Genomic DNA, 22,411 nt, shown 5'->3' with positions numbered 1-22,411 from the left:
ATTATCCCATTTTGTAGAGAAGGAAACTGAGGCACAGAGGGACCAAATAACCACTCCAAGGCCGCCCTGCTGGTAAATGGCAGAACAGGGATTCAAACCCGGCCACTCCAATTACTCTGGCCTCCCTTGTGGGCCAGGAGACTAGCTACCCTGCCTTTCAGGACAATGCTAATTTTGATCAATACTGCCAATGCCCGGAAGGACGCCTTTCTTGGAATGTCCTTTGGAACCGGAGGCGAGTGAGAGTATGAAGCGCTACAACAACAGCAACGGCAATAATGATAACCACCATGAAATACGCGAGCAATGCAGGCATGCGAATCTCCGCGCGCTGAGGGTGGTGGCGGAGGGGCGGGGCGGGGGGAGCGGGGAGGCGCGAGACCCAGCCCCGGGCCTCACCTCGATGGCGGGCAGCGTCTTGCTGGCCTCGGTGCTGCTCTCCCCGAGGATGCTGCCGGCCGAGCGGCCCTCGCACTCGTAGCGGAAGCGCATGCCGCGCTGCTTGGGTTGCTCGGTGATGACCAGGTGCGGTCGCGGCCCGGGGCCCGGCGCCGGGGGCACGAGCCGCCCCAGGGGGCAGCTCCAGGCCGGTGGCGTGGCCGGGGGCTGGGGCGCCGCGGGGCCCAGGGTGACGGTGCTCAGGGAGGCCACCCCGCGAGGCACGAGGCGCGGCAGCCCCTCGCCCGGGCCCGGCGGCGCCCCCTCCAGGCCGAAGCCGTTCTCCTTGATGTACTCGTCGATGATCTCTGCGGGAGAAGCAAAAACTGGGGGTGACGCTGATGATAGAAGGAAAGGCCTGATGACATCCCCAAGACCTGTGCCGCCCCACCTTTCCCCATCCACTCATTTCTTCGAGACATCTTCCTTGTGGGCTGAGTGTGGGCGGCGGGTGGGGTGGGGGGCTTGGCTCCCAACCCCAAAAAAGCCCCTACCCTGCTTGGGAACAGTTCCCCAGTTCTCGAAGCCCGAAACGCGGCGGCCTGGGTTCTCCTCCTCTACCCTCATGTCCACTCCCCTCCCTAAAAGTGCCTGAAATCATGTCTCCTTCCCCTCTCGCCTGGATAAAGGTAGTGCCAGGTGACAGGCGTCCCTGTCCCTGCTTCTCCTCTGCCCGGGGAAAATAACAACCCCCCAAGGAGTTCCCCCCTCAGAAAGCAGCACACGGGTCCACCAAGTACCCAAGCTGGAAGCCCGCATAGCTGCTCCCGATCCCACATCTGTCCCCATCCTTGAACCTCTTCTGCCTCTTACCTCAAATACATGTTTACACTCCCACCGCTGCTCCCCACACCCCCCGCTCCATTCTGGTCCACACTTACCATCTCCCCTCTGAACCACTGCTCCTGTTCCCCCTCTGGCCTCCTCCAAGTCCCCCACACACAGCCAGACATAGCTTAGGTCAGACCCTGTCCTCACTCTGCTCAGACACCTCCCATGGCTCCCATCTCCCTTAAGACTCAAAGTCAACAACCTCTCCATGTAACACCTTCCCCAAACTCGATTCATCTCAGGAAAACAAAACAAAACAAAACCCACACCCCTGACCCCCTGCCACAGAGTCTTGTGTGGACTGGCCCCCTCCTGTCCTGGGCCTTCGGCCTCCTGCCAACAAACCCCCTACCCACCTCTTGCCCTGCTCCAGTCTCTTTTCTGTTGCTTGCTCCCAGCAAGGCTTGGCCCTCTTTAGGGGTGCTGTGCCTACTCTCCATCTGCCTATTCCGTCCTTCCCCCCATTCAACCCACTCTGGCCCCTCGTCCTTCAGGTCTCAGCTCAAATGTCACCTCTTCTGAAAGGCCTACCTAGTGTGTCTTCCCAGGCCATCGGCTCCTCTTCCCGTTATCTCCTTCATAGCCTCAGCCCGATCTGACATGATCTTATTCATTTACTCCCTTTCCTACTATTGCCCCCACCAGAGGGTCAGCTCACAGGAGGGACCTCATTTGGCTCGCGGCTGAATGTGGTGCCTGGCACATGGGGCGTGCTCCACAGAGTTCACTGAGAAAACGACCCAGTGCTCAAGGTAATGATAACACTAAGGGCAGCTGATGTGGGGAGGTTTTTCTAAGATCAAGGACAGCGGGAAGTTTGGGAACAGAAACATTAAAGTCCCCAACAGTTCTCCCCAACAGCAAAGAAGGCCCAGATCCCGCCCTGTGAGCACTAGGACATCTTGCCAACCCCCACCCCTTCCCCCAGACCTGCCCTGTGATACTTACCCAGTTCATCTGTGGAAGGAAGAGAAAGAGAAAGAGAAAGGTGAGGTCCAGAAAGTGGTCAAGACTTTCATCTTTTAAGTCAGATTCCCCAACCCCATCCCCTGGAGGCCTGGAACCCTCCCCCTTTCTCTCTTCCTCCATCCTGGGAAACTGGGCTCTGGCTCGCTGGGGTGCCAAACCCCAATCCCGATTGCACCCTCCTGGGCTACCCTCCCCTCAGCTCGCAATATTGGAGCCCCAGGGTCAGGGGACCCTCAAGCACCTTCTTAAAAAAACATTGAGGCCAGGAATTCAAGGCATCATTGAGGACCCAGGGAAGCCAAGGATCTTATGACCAGGAAAAAAAATTAAACAGCTAAGATTCTAAAGGCTAGGAAAGCCCCTCATCACCTCCTTGGGAAAGCTCAGTCTTGAAAGGGGCCATGGAGAAACCGAAACAAACCTCCTGTCATTCTACAGACAGGACAATGGGAAGGCCAGAGCGAGCAGGCCGGCCTGGGGTCACACAGCGAGACGGGGCAGGCCGGGGCCAGAGCCCCTCTCAGGGTCACCTGCCCCAGCCACTGGCCACAGACGGATCAACGCCAGCCTACCCTGCTCCCAGACCTGTCCTCTTCCTCCACTCTCGGGGAGTGGCTCCTGGTAGCCAGACCTTTGCTCCTCTGAAAGCAGTTTTCCTGCTCCCCTTATCTCCTGTGATCTGTGAAGTCAGCAGGGTAGGGAAGATACCCCCACTGGGTAGCTGGGGACACTGAGGCTGGGACAGAAGAAGGGACAGGCTGTAAATCCCTGGCAGGGCCAACCTCCGGTCACTAAACTTGGGAAAAACTCTTAGGTGTCCGTCCTGGATGACGTGTGGGCCCGGAGTTAGACTTTGCCCAGGTTGCAGGGGGAAACCGAGGCCCAGGCAGCAGTGGCCTGAGGTTTGGACTACCTCAGTTCAAATCCTGGCTGTGCAACTTCCTAACTGGAGGGCCCTACGTCCCTCCACTTAACTCCTTTTTGCCTTGGTTTCTCCACCTGTAAAATGGACACAGTGATAATGCCTCATTGGGCTGCTGTGAAAATTAAATGAGCTAATATGTGGGAAGCACTTGGAACTGCTTAGAATAGTAGGCCCTGCATAAATGCTGGCTGCCAGCAGATCAAGTGTTGGGGGACATTCTTTTATGGACTTGGGTGACCAACCCGCCCTCCCTCTCTAGACCTCAGGTTCCCATCTCTAAAATGAAGAGCGTAGCAGACCTGCTTTCAGAGCACGGAGTATAGAGTCACACAGATGCTGGTTGGAATCCTACCTGTCACACACTCACTATGTAGCCTCGGGCAAGCCTCTCAACCTCTCTGAGTCTTTCTCAAACGAGGTCTGAGCTCCCATCTCAAGGTGTGAACATGAGGATTCCGAATCCCACAGGTAAACTGCTTAGCACCATGTCTGACTGCCCTAGCCCCTCCATAAAACTTAGTTAAGAGCATTATTATCTAAAAATCCCCTTCTGGGGGCAACTGGGTGGCTCAGTCGGTTGAGCAGCTGACTCTTGATTTCTGCTCAGGTCATGATCCCGGGGGGACCTGGGATCCATCCAGCCTGTGTCAGGCTCACTGCTCAGCAAACAGTCTGCTGGAGGATTCTCTCTCCCTCTCCCTCTACTTTTACTCTCTCTCTCTCTCTCAAACAAATAAATAAATCTTTGGGGGGAAAAAAATCCTCTTTCAGCCAGCAAACATTGGAAACTTCTCCTTATTTAGGGTTCAACTCAAATAACACTCCATCCCACCCTGACCTCCCACACAGATGTGCCACCATCCAGGGACAGCCAGGATGGGCTGCAAGCAGGCAGAGCACCAGCCATGTCTTTCCTGCCTCAGGGCCTTAGCACAACCTGCTCTCTGCCAGAATGTTCTTCCTCCAGTTGTTTGCAAGGCATTCTCCCCCCTCCTCCTCCTTCAGGTCCCTGCTCAAAAGTTACCTACTAGATGGGGCGCCTGGGTGGCTCAGTGGGTTGGAGCCTCTGCCTTCGGCTCAGGTCATGATCCCAGGTTACTGGGATCGAGCCCCGCATCGGGCTGTCCGCTCCGCGGACAGCCTGCTTCCTCCTCTCTCTCTTTCTACCTACCTCTCTGCCTACTTGTGATCTCTGTCTGTCAAATAAATAAATAAATAAAATCTTTTAAAAAAAAAAAAGTTACCTACTAGATAAGTCTTCCCTGACCACTTAATCCAAGACAGCCCCCAGTCCCCAAGATAGCTCCAGTCATTCACAGTTACATACCTTCGTTTTATCATTTCATTGGCACTGGTTAGGATTTGGCATGACTTTATGTTACGGAACTCTTATCTGTCCCCACCGTATATCCAGGGTACCCTACGTGTCTAGCCTATCAGAATGAGGGAGATGTTTCCCTCCTACTCGGTCACAGCATTTAGTTTTCTCATCCTTACCCTGCTGTTAGATTTCACTGACCCCAAGACTTCTTCGGAGCCTTTGTCACATCTGGTAATCCCACATTTAATTATTGCCTAAGTGCCTGGCCTCCTCATCCAGGTAAGGAACCCATGAGGGTGGAGTTAGGCTGTTTCAGGCACTGCCGAGTCCCCAGTGCTGCCCAGCACAGGACGAGGTACAGAACAGGCGTTCAATAAATATTTATTGAAGAGATGACATCACAAATGACTCTCAGTTGAAACCAGAGATCTTGGGCCAGAAAAAACCTCAGCCTTGTTCCTGCCCAGAACCAGTGCGTGGGCAGTACCTGTCCCCAGCACCATGCCCCACCTTTCCCCATTGTCCACACTCTCAGACCTGTTAGAGAACCAGCAGAGCTTCCTCCATGGCCAGGCCAGCTGCTAGGGTCCATCCCAGGATACTACCTCCAGACCAAGGCCCAGCCCCAGCCCACTAGGGGCTGAGTCTTCATGGTAACAGGACTCAGTTCCTGCCCTCCTAATCCCAGCAGATTTACAAGAGAGAGGATGTTGTCATTTGGCCATGATTTTGCATTTTCTTGGGCAGCACCGAATTTTGGACGACACTGGCTGAGGGACCTTCCCGAGTAGTGGTTCTGAGCATCTTTTGGGAACTTGCCAGAAATGCAAACTCTCGGGGCCGATTCTAGACCTACTGAATCAGAAACTCTAGAGGTAGGGCCCAAAAATCTGTTTTAACAAGCTCCCTGGGTGACTCCAGTGCACACAAAAGTTTAAGAACCACTGTTATAGGCAGTCTGATAATAGTAATAGTAATCATCATCATCATAACAGCTGTGAACAGTTAATGCTTATTGAGACTTTACTGTGTGCCAGACACTGCTTTCAAAGTCTGCCTGTATCAGCTCATTGAATCCTCTCAATACCCCGACAAAGGGAGGCACTGATATTATGTCCACTGTACAGATGAGGAAAACTGAGGTCCGGAGAGAAGTGATTTGCAGGCATTCACAGAGCGAGGAGGTGGCAGCATTGGCAGGTCCTTTTTAATCCTCTGCACTACCATGGCCCGTCTATAAAGAGGACTCCTCTTACAGGGAGAATAGGTGGTTAGCTTTACCTGTCCAGCTCCTAACCACCCGGGAAGTAGGGGGACCTGGGGCCCCCATCTCAACCCGCAGGGACAAACACAGGTGGTCGGAGGAAAGCTGAGGTGGCCCTGGATGAAACCCCAGACAGAGGTGTGCCCAAAGCCGCCTCCACAGGATTCCCCCCTCCCCCGTCCTGAGCGCGCGGGTGGGCCGGAACTGTGGTGGGCTGCTCACCCGTGGTCCTGGAAACGGCGAGCGAGAGCGAGGAGAGGTCCGCGGACCCTGCAGCAGGGAGGGAGGCAAGTCTCAGGAGGCGATGGAGATCCGGCGGGAGGACCGGAGAGTCTCCTAGGCCCCACCCCGTTCCTCTCCTGGCCCCGCCCCCTCGGATAAGGCACCCCCACCCCCTCACCCTTAACGCCCGCAGAATCTGGCCTTGCTTCCTTCTCTAACTTATGGACCGGATCCCTAGTTTCTGTCATTCTCCCCAGCCTGCATCTCACTCAGGCCGCCGGCTCCTTCTCTTCCTTAAGGTCGGGTGTGGAGGGGCCCTTCTCAACCTCAGTTACGAAAGCCCCCGCCCCGTCCTTTTTCTCAGGGTCAACCCCACCCCTTCACTTTTTCAGTGTCACCCCTTCCCTTTCTCCCTCTCAGACCCTGCCCCTCCTCTCCTGAAGCGAGCCCCACTCCCCCTTTCTTCTCCGAGTCAGGCCCCGCCCTTCTTTTTTCGGAACAAGCCCTCCCCCTTTTCCCTGCCAGAGTTAGGCCCCTCCCCCTTACCCTATGTAAAACCTTGCTTCCTTCTTAGAGTTAGGCTCCTCCCCCTTCTCGCTTTCATAGTCAGTCCCCGCCCCCTTCGGTGAGCCAAGGCCCGCAGTCTCGCCCACTCTGAGTCTGGCCCCTCTCTCGTCTGCCCCTTCTCCGAGGCTGGCCACGCCCCCACTCTTCAGGAGCGGCTCCCGCCCCGCCTTCTCTGAGCCAGGCCCCGCCCCCATCCCGCGGAGTCGGGCCCGCCCCCTCCTTTGCCTCAGGGTCAGGCCCCGCCCCCTTCTCACTCTGTAGTGGGACGCCTCCCTCTTACCTTGGGCTGGACCCCGTCACTATCCTCTGCCCCTTTCCTTCCCTCTGATACTGTGTCCCTGGAACCCTCAACCTCGTCCCCCAAAGCCCCTAGACTCCTGTAGGAACCCCCAGACTACTCCGGGCCCCCAGAACCCCCGCATTTCCAGTCCCGCCCCAGACTTCTCTCCCGAACCCGGGTCCCGCTTACCCAAGGCTCCCAGCTCCGGTGCAGCGGACGGTCTGGCGACGCGGCGACTCGGCATGGCCCGACCAGTGGGAACGGACGGCCCGGAGGCCGGCCCAGATCAAAACACACACGCGGGCAGGCCGGGCGGCCAAGGGGGCACGGTCCGGAGGACGATCGCGGGTCGAACGAGCGGCGCAGGGGCTGGGGCCGCAGGCCGGGCTAGACGCGCGGCGCCCGGGGCTGCGGGGGGCGCCGGGCCGGGCCGGGCGGGCGGCGGGCGGGGGCGGGGCAGCGGAATTCCCCGGCGCCGCCGGCCTGCGCGCCCATTGGCCCGCACCCCATCGTGACGTCACGCTAGGGGGAACGGGAAAACCCCCACGCGTCACGTGGCCGGGGGCGGGGCCGGCCGGGAAGGGGAGGCTGGGCGCACGGGAGGGGTTGGACCCGTGCCGCTGCCCATTGCTTTGGCGGAGACAACTGAGGTTGCTTGGGGCCACTCACGTCGTACCCATAGAACAAGTCGGGAAACTGAGGCCCGCCCGCCAGGTCTGCCAGTGGGAGCTGAGCCTGCTGTTTCCCGGGCTGTAAGGGAAGCTTTGGGATCAGGAGGGCCAGGGCTCCAGCCGGTAATAATGATCTTTAGGAAAACCAGTCTCTCTATGCCTCAGTTTCTTCAACTGTAAATTGGGGATGAAGATACTTAAACGTTTATGGCTAGAATGCTAGTTTTAGGTTTTGTCTGCCTTGCTCTAACTCTAGCGCCTAGGACAGTCCTTGGAACACAGTAGGTGTCCAATAACCAACTTGGATGCCCAGCACCCTCAGACCACAGAGAGCCAAGGTTTGACATCTTGTGTCTGTTTCCCTAAAAATGTCCTCTCTCCACGCATGACCACACGGCCTCATGGGTTCCTACTGAGCACCTGTCGTGTGCCAGGGCCTGCACTGGGCACCAGGTCAGGGCAGTCATCAAGCCAGGCTGGCTGTCTGCTTGTGAGAAGCAGAACCATGTACAGCTGCAGTCTCAAACTGTGGCCCTCAGCCCTTCAGGGGATGCAGAAAGCTCACACCCAAGCTGGAGAACTACTGCCGTACAGCAAAATATCGAGCAAACTTTTTCCACAAAAAGTGGCCAAAGACAGCACAGAAACAATGAGTGTGGCTACGTTCCAATAGGACATTTTATGGACACTAAAATCTGACTTTGTATCAAATTTTTATGTCAAAGGAAATAGTTTTGAGGTTTTTTTTTTCCCCCAACCACTTAAACATGTAAAAATCACACAAATATTAGAAAAAGCTGGATCCAGCCTGCAGGCTGTAGTCTTGCATTGGACAAAAACACTGCAAGAGAGGTGACAATGTGAGGGTCCAGAATCAAGAAACGTAGGTCTTCCACTTACCAGCCATGTGACCCCAGGCAACTGACTTCATCTCTCTGAGCCTCGGTTTCCCCATCTGTAAAATGGGTCTTGTCATAAGATGGTTGTGAGGATTAACTGAGATACTAAAAATAGCAGACACTTGCATATAGTTCTTACATGTGCTGAGTACTATTCCAAAAGCCAGGGAAACAGCAAAGAACCCAAGAAACAAAAGCCCCTGCCATCACATGGAACTGAAATTCAAGGTGGGTGAGACGTATACATAAGTCTGGTGGTGATGACGGCATTACAGAATAAAGCAGGATATATGGATTGGGTCTGGAGGATACTGTTTGGGGGAGGATGTTCAGGGAGGGTCTGAGATGACGCTGAGCGGAGTTGAAATGATGAAGGCTCTATGTGGCTATCCAGGGAAGTGTATGAGGCACAGGGGACAGCAAGTGCAAAGGACCTGAGGTGGGAACATGCATGACCTGCTCAGGGAACGACAAGGAGGCTGAGAAGTAGTGGGCCAGAGGATAGAATGCCGGCCTGTCAGGGGTTGGAGACACTGAATAATGTTACATTTGATAAATGAAGCAAACCACAAACAATCCTGAGTTTGGCTCGAATTGCAGCTCCTATAATAGGACCCGGATCCCCCTTGATGCCCCCCTGCCCCTTGCAAACATCGGGCCTCACCACTGTTTACTGGGTGAATAACTGGAGGGAAATCCTCAGCACTCGGGGCTTCTGCTGGGCTTTGAGCCCTGTGAGGGCAGGCCTAGGCTGTCTTGGTCCCTGCTGTGTAAGCAGACACCCCCACTGCCCACCAGCTTGGGGCTCAGGAAAAATTTGTGGAGTGACTGCATGTCCGTTTTTCTGCCAGTGTGTAAATGCAGGCCTCATCAAGGTCCACACTTCTAGATGTGTCTGTTTTTGAAAGTCAGGAGTGTACAAACATGTGCTCAGCAAACATTCCCAGAGGATAGAGCAATGACCAAGACAGCTCTGGCTCTGACCTCACAAGGCTCAGTCCAGCAGAGAATAATCTGACTCCAGGCAGTGATGACCCATAATGGGCAGGGCTGGGGTGTGAGAGCTCAGGGAGCTGGGGGTCCCAGATGAGGTGGTCAGGGAGGGCTTCCTGGAAGAAGAGGCATTGGAACCACAATGTGGAGGACACATAGGATAAGGTAAAGTTATGTGCCCAAGGGTGTCCCAGGTAAGGGGAGAGCAGGGTCCAGAGGCAGAAGGTAAGCGATCATGTCAAGTTAAAACAAGGGAGATGCACCAGGCTGTACGGGTTAGGCCCATCCCCTCAAGGTCTCGCTCATTAGTTAGGGGTCTGGCCTCTTCTCCCAAGGGTACTGGGAACCACGGTAGATTCTGGACAGAGGCCCAGTAGGGTCAGATTTGTGCTTTAGAAAACCCTCTGGGGAGCCTGGGTGGCTCAGTGGGTTAAAGCCTCTGCCTTCAGCTCAGGTCATGATCCCAGGGTCCTGGGATTGAGCCCCACATCAGGTTCTCTTCTCAGCAGGGAGCCTGCTTCCTCCTCTCTCTCTCCCTCTGCCTGCCTCTCTGCCTACTTGTGATCTCTGTCTGTCAAATAAATAAATAAAATCTTAAAAAAAAAAAAAGAAAAGAAAAAGAAAAAGAAAAAAAAGAAAACCCTCTGGCTGCTGAGCAAATGGGAGGGGCAGGACTGGGACAGAAGAGGGAACAGCCTGGACCAGGTGGTCTCAGGGGAAGTGAAGAAGTGAGGCTCCTGTGGGATGAGGGTGCGGGTTATAGCTGAGGGGCTTTGCCAAAGTCTTGGGCGTGTGCCTGGAGGGGAAGCCCAGTGAGTCCAGGGGGCCTGAGAACCTCCCTGGTTCCTGGAGTCGCAGGACGGAAGCCCGGCAGGGCACTGGCTGGCAACTATGAAATGAGGCAGAGCAGGGGAGGGAGCAGAGTGGGTCCCTGGCTAGCTGAGGCGAGGAGGAGCCCGCTGTCCTGTGTGTGTACACGTGGGGCTCGGGCCTCTGTGTGTGCTAATGCCTCCCAGGAGCTCCCGGATTCCCCGCCAGGCTCTGCAGGGCGGGGTGGCAGCTGGGGCCTGGTGTGGTCCTCAGCCCCGGGGCCTCCTCTCCCAACTGTGTTGATGAGGCCACCTCCCAGAACAGTAAATCTGGCCACACAGGGTCCCGGCCCCTCGGAACACAGGGACACCCAGAGATCTATAAAAGTCCCATCTATAAAGTGGGTGAACAGTCCCAGCACCCAGGTAGTTGGGAAGACGCACGCGCCATGCACTGTCTTGGTCAGGTCCTCAAGGCAGGCAGCCCCGAGGATGCTCAGGTTGCCCCAACAGGTCGAGAGCTCTACAGCCAGGCACACCCCTCTGCCCAAGGATTCGCCCCGATACCCCTACTGCACCCTGGCCAGAGAGCTCATAGGCCCAGAGAAGCAAAGTTTATGTGTCCAGTGTGTGGGGCCCACTGAACAAGTCATTCTGATGGGAAATGATCAGGACAGCAGGTGTCTACTCGTGAGGCCAGGAGACAATCAGTGGGCACAGGCAGGACACTGAGCCACAGCTGGCCAGACACAGCCTTGTTGTACAAGAAGGCCCCAGCGCATAGCTTCCCATTTGCAAAATAGGGACAGTTACAGAAGCCCCTCAGAAGGCTGCTGGGAGGGGAAAAGGGTAAGAAGGGCCTGGCCCCGAGGGTCCCTGTCTCCCACTTTGCTGTGTCTTGCACCCTGCAGGTCTCCCTCGCAAACCCAAGGAGAGCCACCCCCAGCCCGGGTGAAGCTATCTCCCGGGGGGTGGCAGAGGAAGGCAGGCACAAGGGGGGTTGCTGAGTTTAAGTTAAACACCCATATGAATTTATTAAATCCAGACTGTGTTAAAGGGCGGTGGTCTGGGAGGAGGGGCATGGCCAGGGGACAAGGGACAAGATGACAAATGGCCGTGGGCGTCCCACATAGGGGCCCCAGCCGCTCCCCCGCCGGGCCCCCCCATCTCGGCAGCGCCACGTCGCTTCACCATGATTCCCAATGGTGCTGGGCAGGCAGGGTGAGATGGCTAGAAACACAGAGGAACATACGGACAGACGGCGCCTCCACAGACAACGTGCCCTGGCCTGCCCCGGCCCCTGCAACACACGCTGGGCTCCGGCCCGAGGGGGGCCTCCTGCCGCCCTGGCCCGATCTGTCCAGGGAAAGGGCGACAGGGAGGGGAGGCGAAGGGGGCCGGGGCAGCAGGGGGAGGGGTGATGGTCACCAGGAGCCGGAGCGGAAGAGGAGGACCAGGGGCGGCTAATCCCTTTTCTTGTCCTCTGCTGGCTTTGGAGGGGCTTCCTGGGGCTCGCTGGTGGAGCTGGCCCCTGGGGTGGGCTTGGTGGGCAGGGGCGTAGAGGCCTCCTCCCTGGTGGCGGCAGCGGTTGTGATGGGGGTGGGGGCGGGGGCGGGTGGGGGTGGGAGGGCCCCTGCTGCTGCTGCTGCTGCCGTCGGGGCCTCGGCCACAGGGGCGGCTGCCGTCGGGGCCTCGCCACTCATGCCAAACTCATTCACCCGCGTGGGGTCGACGCGGTAGATCCACCGTTGGTAGAGGTAGATGAAGAAGACCACATCTGGGGGCGGGGCAAGGGGGGCTGTGTGAAGGGAAGGGGCCCGCCCGGCAGCCCCAGAATGAGCCCCGAGGCCAGAGCGGGCACCCCCCTCGCCCCGCAGCCCTCACCGTCCCGCAGGCAGCCTATCCGGTACATGACGGGCATCTTGATGACAAAGGCAAACAGGTCATCGATGAAGGTGTTGAGGGCCTTGTAGGTAAGCATGCGCCAGGGCAGGTGGGCCACGGATTTGAGCTTATAGTTGATGAAGAGCTGCGGGGTCATGGTGATGAAGCCTGCGGTGATGACGGCAAGAGCCCCGTGAGCAGAGGAAGGGGTGCCCTGACCCCCAACCTCCCTGACTGCACATCCGGTCTCTGTCCTTGTGCTGTCCTCTGGCGCTGCCCTGGCCGCCCAGCAGCTCCCGCGCCCAGGCACATCTTACCGCCGCTGCCTCACCAGCCCCCCGGGCATCTTTTGGGCCTCGATGTGCATACCATCTCCCAAGAGAGGTCTCTCCAACCCCCTTAACTTCAGCCCCTCATGGCACTTGCCACGTGCTGCAACATTCCTGTAGGCTCATCTACTCTGAAGGGGCCCTGAAGACAATGACTGAAACGCACTTCGCACGGCCTCATGGAAGTCCTCCCCAGCCCACTAGGCCAGGCACCCCTCCGAGGCTCCTCACTTGCCACCCCTGCCCACCCGGGGTCGTCCCTGTCTGGGGATAAGTCTCTCCTGCATGGGACCAGAGCATGAGGAGGGCAGGGCCAGGATGACAGGACCCCAGCTGGCCCCCTGCGTCACCCAGTGTGGACCAGGGAACATGTGCTGCTGAGTCTGGCCCATGCAGGAGCGCCGAGCGTGGCGGGGGGCTGCTCACCGAAGGTCAGCAGGAAGCCATAGAGCATGCTGAGCACCCAGGAGTACCAGCCCTTGTGCTCCAAGTACAGGAGGCTGTAGACCGCATAGCAGCCCAGGAGCGGGAAGAGGATCCACGACAGGTACCGGAACGCCATCTGTGGGGCACAGGGCGGGGCTGGCACCCCTGCTTCCCACCCTCACCCACCCACACCTGGTCTGGCAGGCCAGACCAGGGGAATTTCCAGGTGGCCCTGGGAACTCTGGACTTGGACAGGAAGTATACACAGCAGGCCCGGAACCCTGGAGGGTGTGACCCAGGCCATAAAGAATGGACGGGCCCAGCAGTCGGCAGGCAGATGCCTCAGACCCCACCCACTGCCCCTCTCCTGGTCTGGGGTGTGTGGGTTCTTGGAGACCCTCCCAGGGGCCCACTGTGGGGGACACTCACATCATCATATACTTTGGTCGAGGACTCGATGTACGTGGACTTGTCTTTGAAGGTTGGGCGGGGAAAGAGTCCTGCCACTTTGTGCTCCCGGTCCAGCTGCAGATAGGGAGGGAGGCTGTGGTCAGCTGCCACCCTGGCTCACACTCCCACGCCAGCTCCAGCCCCTGCCCTTCCTCACTGTTCCCCGTTCCCCTGCCCCACGAGTGACCCAAAAAATCCCCTGGTGCGAAAATCCCCTTGGTCCTGGGAGTGCGACAGGCATTGGGAAACCCCCAGGGGCCAGCTCCAGGGTCTGACTGGGGCAGACAACCTCCATTCCAAGCCCCCAGCGGCCCCCACAACAGCACAGTGGCCCGGCCTTACCCGGACGTCCATGACCTTGGTGATCTTCCAGAGGTCGATGAGGACCCCGATGAAGACGCTGACCTGGACCACGAAGTTGGTCTCGTTGTCCAGGATATAGAGAAGGACCACGAAAGACTGGAAAACGCCGAAGAAGACGGAGCGCACGGACAGGCCCTCCAGAGATTGCCGGCTGTTCCAAAACTGGATATCTGCGCAAGGGTTGGAGTGAAGCTGAGCTGGGGCACCTCTGAGTCCCTCCCGCAGCTCCCTTGGGTCCCGTCCTCCTCAGAACCCCAATATGGCGCTGGGTCTGCCAAGGGGGCGGGGTGCACACCACCATCCCCTTCCATGAAGAGTCTTTGCCTCAAAGGTGCCACCCAGAGCAGTCGACAGGATGGTGGCTGCAAGGACAGGGACAGGGACGGTTGCCCCTGCCATGTCCTGTGCTTGCCACACGCCAGAAGCAGAGGCTGGACAAGGAAGCCCCATTCCTCAGGTTGCGGAGCCTGCCCTGGCAGGATCTGGATGAGCCAGGTGTGCACGACCCCAGAACCAGGCTGTCCACCTGGTGCCATGCTCCCTTGGACAGGAGGCTCTGGGACGTGTACTTCTAAGACCAGCTCCTCCAGCCCACCATTCTGAAATCCAGAAGGACCTCAGATACTCCTGGGGTACAGATAAGGTCCTGACGTCTGGTCCCCAACCAGAACTCCTTCCTGTGCCCCTGGTGGAACCCCACCCACAGGGTCAGGCAATCCCTCTCTGAGCCCTGGCGTCCTGTGGGCCAAAGCGGGTACCAGCGCTGTCCAACACCCGCGGCCACGGTGGCCGGCCTACCACAATGCCTGCCTTATGGAAGTGGAGCCAGGCCCAGGGTCACACAGGGCTGGCTCTGCGACGCATGCAAAGCCGCCCACTCACTCTGATTCCAGAGATCTGACACACTCAGCAGGCTTGCCTCACCCCCCATCAGACCATCAAGCCCTGAGGAGACCTCAGGGGGACACTCCTAGAGCCCCCCCAAGTCCTGACTGGGAAGAATGGATCTGGAGATGGAGTTCTGTTGGAGGCTGGTAGATAGAAGTCCTGCCTCAGACCAGGGAGGCAACAAGCACAGGGTGTAAAGGCGCCAGCGGCCCAGGCCCCCACTGGGTGACCTCGGGCAAGGGACCGTACCCTCTGTGCCCTTGTCTCTCAGGAGGAAGTGGGACCGCAGGCGACCTGGCTGGAAGTCAGCAGGCGTGGCCAGGCCCAGCTAACAACTCCCTCCCTCCCAGTGGGCAGCACCGCCTACTGTCCAGGTTGGATGTTAACAACTTCTGGAAGGCAATGCTCAATTGCAGCAGCATTGTCTTCATAATGCCAACACCCATGCGGGCTGCTGCTCGCACAAACTGTAGGGCAACAGGCCTCCCGGAGACCCGTGCCTCTCGAGGGAAGGACGCAGTGGCCCACACAGGCTTAGAGGGGGAAAGTGGGTGTCGGAGCCCCCTCTTGGGTCCCAATTCTGGCTCTGTCACTTGGGAGGAGTGAGACTGTGGGCAAGTTACCCAGCCTGAGTCTCCACTTCCTCACCTGCAAGCACAGAAGCAATGACAGGCTTCCTCGTGGGGCCGGGGCCATGGGGATGCCAAAAGCTGACCCACGAGGGCGCTAAGAAAAATGCCTGGCACTTGGCCAGGCCCCCCTCAAATGCTGGCCATCAGCACTGCTGGCCTCTGCAACCTAGGGGCCTTTTGGGGGCAGGGCTGTCACCACCCCACTCAGGTGGGCCCCATGCACTCAACCTTGAGGGGCCTCCCCCAAGGAAAAGCCTGCTGTGCAGGGCAGCAGGAGCAGCTCGGGGGCTTCCCTTGTTGATCGCAGCCTTGGAGTTCCCCGGCCCTGCTTCCTGGTGGCGCTATCCCGGCCTCTGCCAGAGTAGCAGGCCAGCTCCTTCCCTGGCACCACACCCGCAGGATGGGAATTTCTGGGCTGGGAGTTTCAGGGCCATTACCTTCCCCAGCTTCTCAGGCCTCTGGAGAGTGTGGCTGAGAGACCCCACATAGAGGGCAAGCCCCACCCCCCACCCTCCTATCCCCAGCCTCCCATTGGCCCCAGGGTCCCACCCTACCGTTCTTGAAGGCCAGGAACTCAAAGACACTGTGCACGATGGACACAATGATGGTGAGCGCCAACAGGTAGGGGTTGGTCTCTAGGAGCGCGACCTGGAGGTAGGGGTGGGGGGCAAGGCCTGTGAGCACGGCTGTGCCCTTGCCCAGAGCTGACCACTGTGGCACCTTCATTAGCCAGCCCCGTTCTCCTTCCCATAGATCCCAGAGGCCCTGAGGCCGGGGCACGGAGGGCCGGGCGAGTGCTGTGCAGACAGGCGGGGGGTGGGTGGGGAGGTGGAGAGACAGTGACAGGGCGAGAGGCAGGGCGACCGAGACAGATGAAGAGACAGCTAGGGTGAGGACTGGAAACTCAGCCCCGAAAACAAGCTCAGGGAGGCACAGACGAGTCTCCAGATCACAGTCAAAGGCCAACAGAAAGGTGGGAACAGATGATATTCAAGGCAGCAAGAGAGAGCCAAGACTCAGGAGTCAGAGCCCAGGGTCAAGGAGACAGGCTGGGGTGGAGACAGGCTGGGGTGGGACAGGGATGCAGCTCTAAACCTGAAGACCTGGCTGAGCCAATAGAAAAGCCATGACAAGGATGACAAGGAGGTCCCCAGAAAGCCTCAAAGACAGGACCACCAGAGCCAGCCGGGGCCTACTGTGGGGAGGGGGCCCGGGAGGTTGTGAAACTGGGCAGGGAGGTTGGGCTGGAGGTCCCCAGGCTGCTGGCGGGCCACTTCCCCTTCCCCTCGTGCAGCCCAGAAAGGGGCTGGAAAGCCCCCGTCCGGCCTCACCTTCACCGAGTCCTGCTCCTCATCTGACTGCTCATACAGCTCGTCCCCCAGGAAGTTCCAGGGCGACTTGGTGCTCTGGGCGGCGTAGAGCTGCCAGCGCCAGAGCGAGAGTGGGCAGAAGGAGACACGGAGCGGCAGGCTGGCCAGGCTCTCGTTGATGGGATAGTAGTCCTTCTGCAAGTTCCAGTAGTCGTTGAAGTAGATGATGGGGTAGTAGTCCCCACTCACGGCGTCGAACTTCACATCTGCGGGCACGTGGGGCAGGGGCACCGCTCAGCAGGGCCGAAGGCCGCGGGCACCCAACTGGGTGGAGACATCCCTTGGGCCTCCAAAGCCAAAGGTGGCAGATTCAGATGTCCCTGGGGACCTCTGACAGAGACCAGAGAACAGGGGACGCCTCTCAGCTACACCATAGGGAGCTGAAGAGCTGCTTGACCTCCATGGAGGGGACAGGGTAGAGAGGGCCAGACAGGCCACACCTGAAGGGGCTGTCTATGGCTCGGCTCCAACCCACAGCTGCCCTGCAATGGCCACATATCAGGGTTTTTTAAGAGAAGTTAGGAATCCAGGTTTCTCAGAGACGCCGTCCTGACTTCCAAAGTCAGCCACAGCTCATGGGCCAGGTGAGACTGGCCAGAGGATGGGTTTGGGCACCCGGGGGTCAGTGTGGAGGTCACCGGGAAGGACAGGACGGGGAGGAGAAACAGAGGAGTGCCAGGGGGGCAGGAGGGGAACAGGCAGGGAGCCTGGGAGTGGTAGAGACCCAGGCAGATTGCACAGGGAGTCAGGGCTGGGGCCCGGGGGGTGGGGCTCACACTGGTCCAGAGGCGGTGGCACGCTGCCCTTCACCCATGGCGTGTGGTCGTCCACGATGTTGATGGTGATGTTGGGATGCCAGTGGGAGATCACCTCCACGGGCCCATAGTCCTCAGCCCTCTGAGGTAAGATGGGGTGAGGCAGGGTTGGGGGAGGGAGGCCTCCGAGGCACCTTCCCGCTTCTCCCTACGGGCTCCCGTGACATTACAACAGCAGAAGGGCAACCCCCACAGTGACGGTTGCCCCACAGTGACAGCCGGCCAAGGGCTTACCCCAGATGATCCCCAGGCCGGCCTCCACAGCATCTCCCCACGCCCTCCCCCCAGCCACCTAACAGAGCAGGACACTGAGGCCCAAGGATGTGGACGGGGTCACATGCCAGGCTGCGAAGCCTGGCCTCATGACAGCACAGATGTGGGACCCACCCGCCTGTGCTTGGGGGCCACGCCTCCCGTCCTGTCCCTCCCCTCGCCGAGGAGGAAGGAAGGCTCTCAGTGCCAGCACAGGCTCACAGCCCGGCGCCCCCCCCACCCCGCCTGCCACGTAGGATTCCTGCTCTGGGCCCACTATCAGCCGCCGGCTCTGGGGCCCACCGCATCCTGGATGTGACACTTGGGCCAAGTCTCCTTGTCTGAAGATGGAAACGGTGACAGGACCTTCTCGCCCGGGGCTGTTGGGAAGCACCTAAGCACCTGCTGCATGGCTGCTGGCTGCCACGCCCTCGCCCAGAGCCGCCCTGTGCTGAGAGTTGGCCTGGATTCCCACCCAGCTTCCAGAGAGAGTGCGCCCCTGCCGGTGAGGCAGCCTGACCCAGCCTCCACAGCTGCTCTGCTCCGTGGCAGCGCCCAAGGGGGACCCTGGGGGCTGGCTGCGGGGCTGTGAAGGGCCCAGACGCTTGCCCAAGGCCCCGCAGCCCTGCTCACATTCACCTTGATCATTTCTGGGTCGGCTTCCGTCTCTCCCGTCAACAGGTTCTTGGTTTTCTGGAATCGCCGGCGCTTGTATTTGTTGATCACTGTGGGAGAGAGGTGGAGGCAAGAGGGCAGGCAGGAGAGCTGGCACCAGACACTCTCTCATCTCCTGGCTGCACTCTTGCACTCCAAAACAAGGGGACAGCAACAGGAGCAGGAGAGCCTGAGCAGCCCTGTCGGACCTCATCCCAACCGTTTCACCATCTTGGCAGGGACACCAACACCTGCCCAACAGCCCCAGGCAAAAACCTGGCATCTCCTCTCTCCAGAAACTGCTCCAAACACTCCATCGGCCATTCAGGGGAGAGCCCGCAGCATGCGACTCACCTCCAACCACTTCTCCAACCAACTGGGCCCCCCCGCGGGCCGGCCATGGCGTCCCTCTCCCAATAGCCACAGTCCTCACCAGACTCCTAGTGGCCACTCTTGTCCCCACGACCTGCTCTCCATACAAACAACCATTCTCTTAAACAAAGTGTCTGCTCACGTCCTGCTGCTCCAGAAGCCCAGAAGGCTCCCACTCCCCAAGCAGGGCATCTGCGATGCTCACCACGGCCCCACTGACTGCTATCCTTCTTCGCCCACCTCCTTCCTCAAATCTGCCAGCCCTTGGCCTTTGCATCCACCTGGCATGCATCCACCATGGCCAGAACCTTCCCAGTGGGCTCCCTCAAAGCCCTCCGGTCCCTGATGAACTGCTCCTCTTCTGCAGGCTTCCCTGCCCGCCCCACTCACCATTTCCATCTCCCTCACCACTTTTATTTTTAAAGACTTTATTTATTTATTTGACAGAAAGAGTTCACAGGCAGGCAGAGAGAGAGGAGGAAGCAGGCTCCTGCTGAGCAGAGAGCCCAATGTGGGGCTCCATCCCAGGACCCTGAGATCACGACCTTAGCAGAGGCTTAACCCACTGAGCTGCCCAGTGCCCCTGCCCTCTCCACTTTTTATCCCGGACGCAAGTTCGCCTACCATCAGCTGGCTTGTCTGCTCTCTGCCTGCTCCAGTCTGTGAACCCCACGACTGACAAGTAGAACCCATGAATAACAGAACTGGGGACAGCTCTGGACAAGGCCCGAGCCACCAATGTGAGAAATACCACACAGTGACTCCCGAGCCAGGAGTGTGCCGCACTTCCTCTTGCAGGGGCCAGGTGGACTACAGGCTCCCCGCCACCCTGCCAACCAACACCTGCCAGGAAAAGGAGGCCAGTACTTGCTTATGTCCCATCTCCCCTCCACCACCCTGGCCTGGTACTTTTCAGCTCTTCCTTACACTAAGATGAACCAAGGACTCTGGGGCCGGGAGAGGTGGGGAAATGGGAAAGGGAGCTGGCCAGGAGCAGGGGCTCCAGGGTAACATCCTGGCTCTGTCTCCCTGAGGGACGCTGGTGAGTAGGTCACTTCCCTGAGCTTTAGTCCTTCCTCTGGGGAGGGGGGTTCAAAGCATGGCCCCCTCTTGGCAGGACCACTGTGAAGAGCTCGGCCAGGCAGCTGTCCCAGCGTCCCCGTCACATTTCCGCAAACCACAGGGACCAGATCCCTCCACCAACCCCCAACCCCGAACCAGGACTCGGGGCTTTTGGAGTCTATGGATGAGCTCAAGTTCAAAAATGCTTCCGGGAATTGGGCTTCAGTTTCAGCCCACGGCGTGCTGCTCTTTCTTGTTAACATGAATGCTACCCCCCACACTTCTACCATGTTTGTTCATGCGAGACCTTGCCCCCACGTCCGGGGAGCACAGGAAGCACCAGAGGGTGGGCATCCTGGAGGAAACCTTGCAGGGGGACGTGCTCTGCTGCTGTTCCACACCTGGGAGAGGCTGTCTGGGGAAGGGAGGAGCTGTATGCAGCCCAGCCCCAGGAGCAGAGAGGCTTTGGCTCAAGTGGAGAACATTCTACAACTGGGGAGCATTCAGACTGGATTGCAACATGAGGTGGACCTCGTTTCTGTCAGGGGGAAGAATCACCTTTTCTCAGTTACAGCTTCTAGAACTGTACCAGCCAGTAAAGTCGTGGCCCCATGAGGCTACGGACACTGACCATGTGGCTAGTCCGAACCAAGATCTGCTGTGAGGGCAAACATACAGTGGACTTCGAAACTTAATGCAAAGAAGAATGTAAGGTATCTTGCTAATTTTTTACACTGATTATGTGTTGAAATGACAACATGTTGACTTCAATGGCCACTAACTAGAGTGCATAATGGATGTGCGGGGCTGGCATTGTATCTATGGGACCATGCTCCTCGAGGCACTGACTACGGGCCCTTTGGGGAGAAACGGGGCTTCTCTAATCCCATATTCTCGTTCTTCCCTCTGGACTCGGCGTGTGGCCAGCTAGAAGTCTCTTCACGTCCTGCTCCAAGAGGTCCCAGATGAGAAACGGGAGGAGGAGGCCTGGAGGATCCTAGTGGGCTTTTCGGATCCGGGGGCTGCAGATCCTCCTTTGCAGACCACATCAACATGTGTCACACTGACCATAGCTGTGACCTCAACCATGCCTTGCTACAGACCATGCTCACCAAAGGCCGAACCAAAGAGAACAGTGGCGTCGACCGGGGGCACAAGGGATGCCAGTGAGCAGCCGCTCCCCTGGGTCACGGCCAAGGCAACCTCTGAGGCGTCAGGCACATTTAAGCAGGATCCCTGCTTCACGCCACTCAGAGGACCGTGGCTGTGGAGACTACCTGTGCAAACCACACTTGGCTGTGCTCACCTCTGCCTACAGACCCCGCCAATGGATGCCAGCTGGGCAGATCATCCCAGAGATCACAGCCCACAGACACGCTCATAGGATAGGGCTTGACACCCACAAGGGACTTTTCCAGACCAGCCGTGGAGGCTGATACAGGTTCACTAACTGTTTTTTTGGTCTACTACAGAGGACAACGAAAAAATTATCATCATTTGGGATATTTTTATACCCCCGAAATTAGGGAAGGCCTGACCCATCCAAGCAGAGGCCCCGCACAGAAACAGCCAGAGGGATGGCAACTAAATCCCCAGGCACAAGGAAACAAAAGCGAGGCGGGCATACAGGATTCATGGCGGGGCAACGGGAACTTTCTGAGGGAGCCGCTGATTGAGTCTCTAGATCTGCTGAAACGCAAGCATGGACAGAGATCCCCAGGGCTGCCAGTCAGGAGACAGTGGACTCAAGGACAAAGAGGGAGGAAAAGCATACAACCACGACTGATCCAAACAAGAAGTTGGACTGGAAGGGGAAAAGAACTCCAAAGCCAATAAGCCACGTGCTCCAAAGCACCTAAACACTGAATATTTTAGCTCCTCAAAATCGCCTTCCTGGGTTGGGGTTCTCTCTTCCAAAGGGGAAAGTCCAGAGAAAATACATCAAACTGAAAAACCAAGCAACTGCAGTACGGGCTGGTCTGGGGGAGCTCCGGAGGTTACGCAGGAGAGAAACAGTGAGGGAGCTTGAGGGCGATGGCTGTGGGGGGTGGGGCAGCAGAGGGAGGCAAGGGGTGCACAGGAGACTGAGGACTTGCACAGTCTTATTGAATTACTTGAATTTTGAACCATGGCTGTTCAAGAACAGATGAAATGAACGCGACGCTCTGGGCAGAGAAAACCCCCGGTCGCTGCTGGGCCACGTCAGAGGTCACAAACGGTTCGCCCTGACCCAAGGCTTCCTGGGGTCGCTCAGTCTCTGGGGTTTGTGCTCGCCGTCAGGATGGCCGAGTAGCCAGCCGGAGAGAAAAGGGCGGACCTCGTCTGGCTGTACAGTCCTCACAGTGCCCTCACAAGGGACACATCGAACGGGCCACCCGGGAGCCAGGCTCCGACGCACAAGGCCCCCCGAGGGCGGCGCATTTGCGAAGCTCCTGTTCGCACGGTCCGGGGTGACACAGATGCATTTACAGACCTCACACGGGATCCAGCAGGGCCGAGGCCCTCCTGTCTGCCCTGCGCACTCCTTCTGTTGTTCCTTCACAGACCATCCTTGAGTGTCTGCTCTGACCAGGCCCGGCAGCGAGCACGAGCCGGACCCACTCTTCTAGGAACACTGTCCCCTGCCCCTCAATAGTCCCTTTCTCTGCCTGCTCTTTGCCTCCTCTCCCGTCCACGCACAGGTGTCCATAGAGGCACAGAAGGTAGATGGGGCTCGAGCCCAGCC

General features: G+C 58.3%; 2 protein-coding genes across 5 annotated transcripts in view; both read right to left on the bottom strand.

Annotated features, from left to right (window-relative positions):
- RELB (RELB proto-oncogene, NF-kB subunit) overlaps window positions 1-7,273 on the bottom strand; it is a 30,461-nt gene extending 23,188 nt beyond the window's left edge. The window contains exons 1-4 of one of the 4 annotated variants that reach the window (XM_032325519.1): window positions 7,007-7,273; window positions 5,971-6,018; window positions 2,218-2,226; window positions 400-746 (exon numbers count right to left, since the gene is read on the bottom strand). In XM_032325519.1, coding sequence (XP_032181410.1) covers window positions 400-746; window positions 2,218-2,226; window positions 5,971-6,018; window positions 7,007-7,061 — 459 coding nt within the window. In that variant the 5' untranslated portion in view covers window positions 7,062-7,273. Of the gene's footprint in view, window positions 1-399; window positions 747-2,217; window positions 2,227-5,970; window positions 6,019-6,148; window positions 6,462-7,006 lie in introns of those variants that run through there. The other 3 variants (XM_032325517.1, XM_032325520.1, XM_032325518.1) reach the window with 3 other exon arrangements.
- Window positions 7,274-11,193: 3,920 nt separating this feature from the next.
- The window catches only part of CLPTM1 (CLPTM1 regulator of GABA type A receptor forward trafficking), a 29,270-nt gene continuing 18,052 nt past the window's right edge, over window positions 11,194-22,411 (bottom strand). Inside the window, exons 6-14 of the mRNA XM_032324548.1 lie at window positions 18,238-18,323; window positions 17,308-17,428; window positions 16,493-16,737; window positions 15,716-15,809; window positions 13,621-13,811; window positions 13,258-13,353; window positions 12,829-12,964; window positions 12,074-12,241; window positions 11,194-11,966 (exon numbers count right to left, since the gene is read on the bottom strand). Of these exons, the coding sequence (XP_032180439.1) occupies window positions 11,653-11,966; window positions 12,074-12,241; window positions 12,829-12,964; window positions 13,258-13,353; window positions 13,621-13,811; window positions 15,716-15,809; window positions 16,493-16,737; window positions 17,308-17,428; window positions 18,238-18,323 (1,451 nt within the window). The 3' untranslated portion in view covers window positions 11,194-11,652. The remainder of the gene's footprint in view (window positions 11,967-12,073; window positions 12,242-12,828; window positions 12,965-13,257; window positions 13,354-13,620; window positions 13,812-15,715; window positions 15,810-16,492; window positions 16,738-17,307; window positions 17,429-18,237; window positions 18,324-22,411) is intronic.

The sequence above is a fragment of the Mustela erminea genome, chromosome 19 (genome assembly GCF_009829155.1).
Source record: "Mustela erminea isolate mMusErm1 chromosome 19, mMusErm1.Pri, whole genome shotgun sequence".
Classification (NCBI taxonomy): Eukaryota; Metazoa; Chordata; class Mammalia; order Carnivora; family Mustelidae; genus Mustela; species Mustela erminea.
The sequence above is the reverse complement of the archived record's forward strand: the minus strand, read 5'-3'. Positions and strand labels throughout refer to the sequence as shown.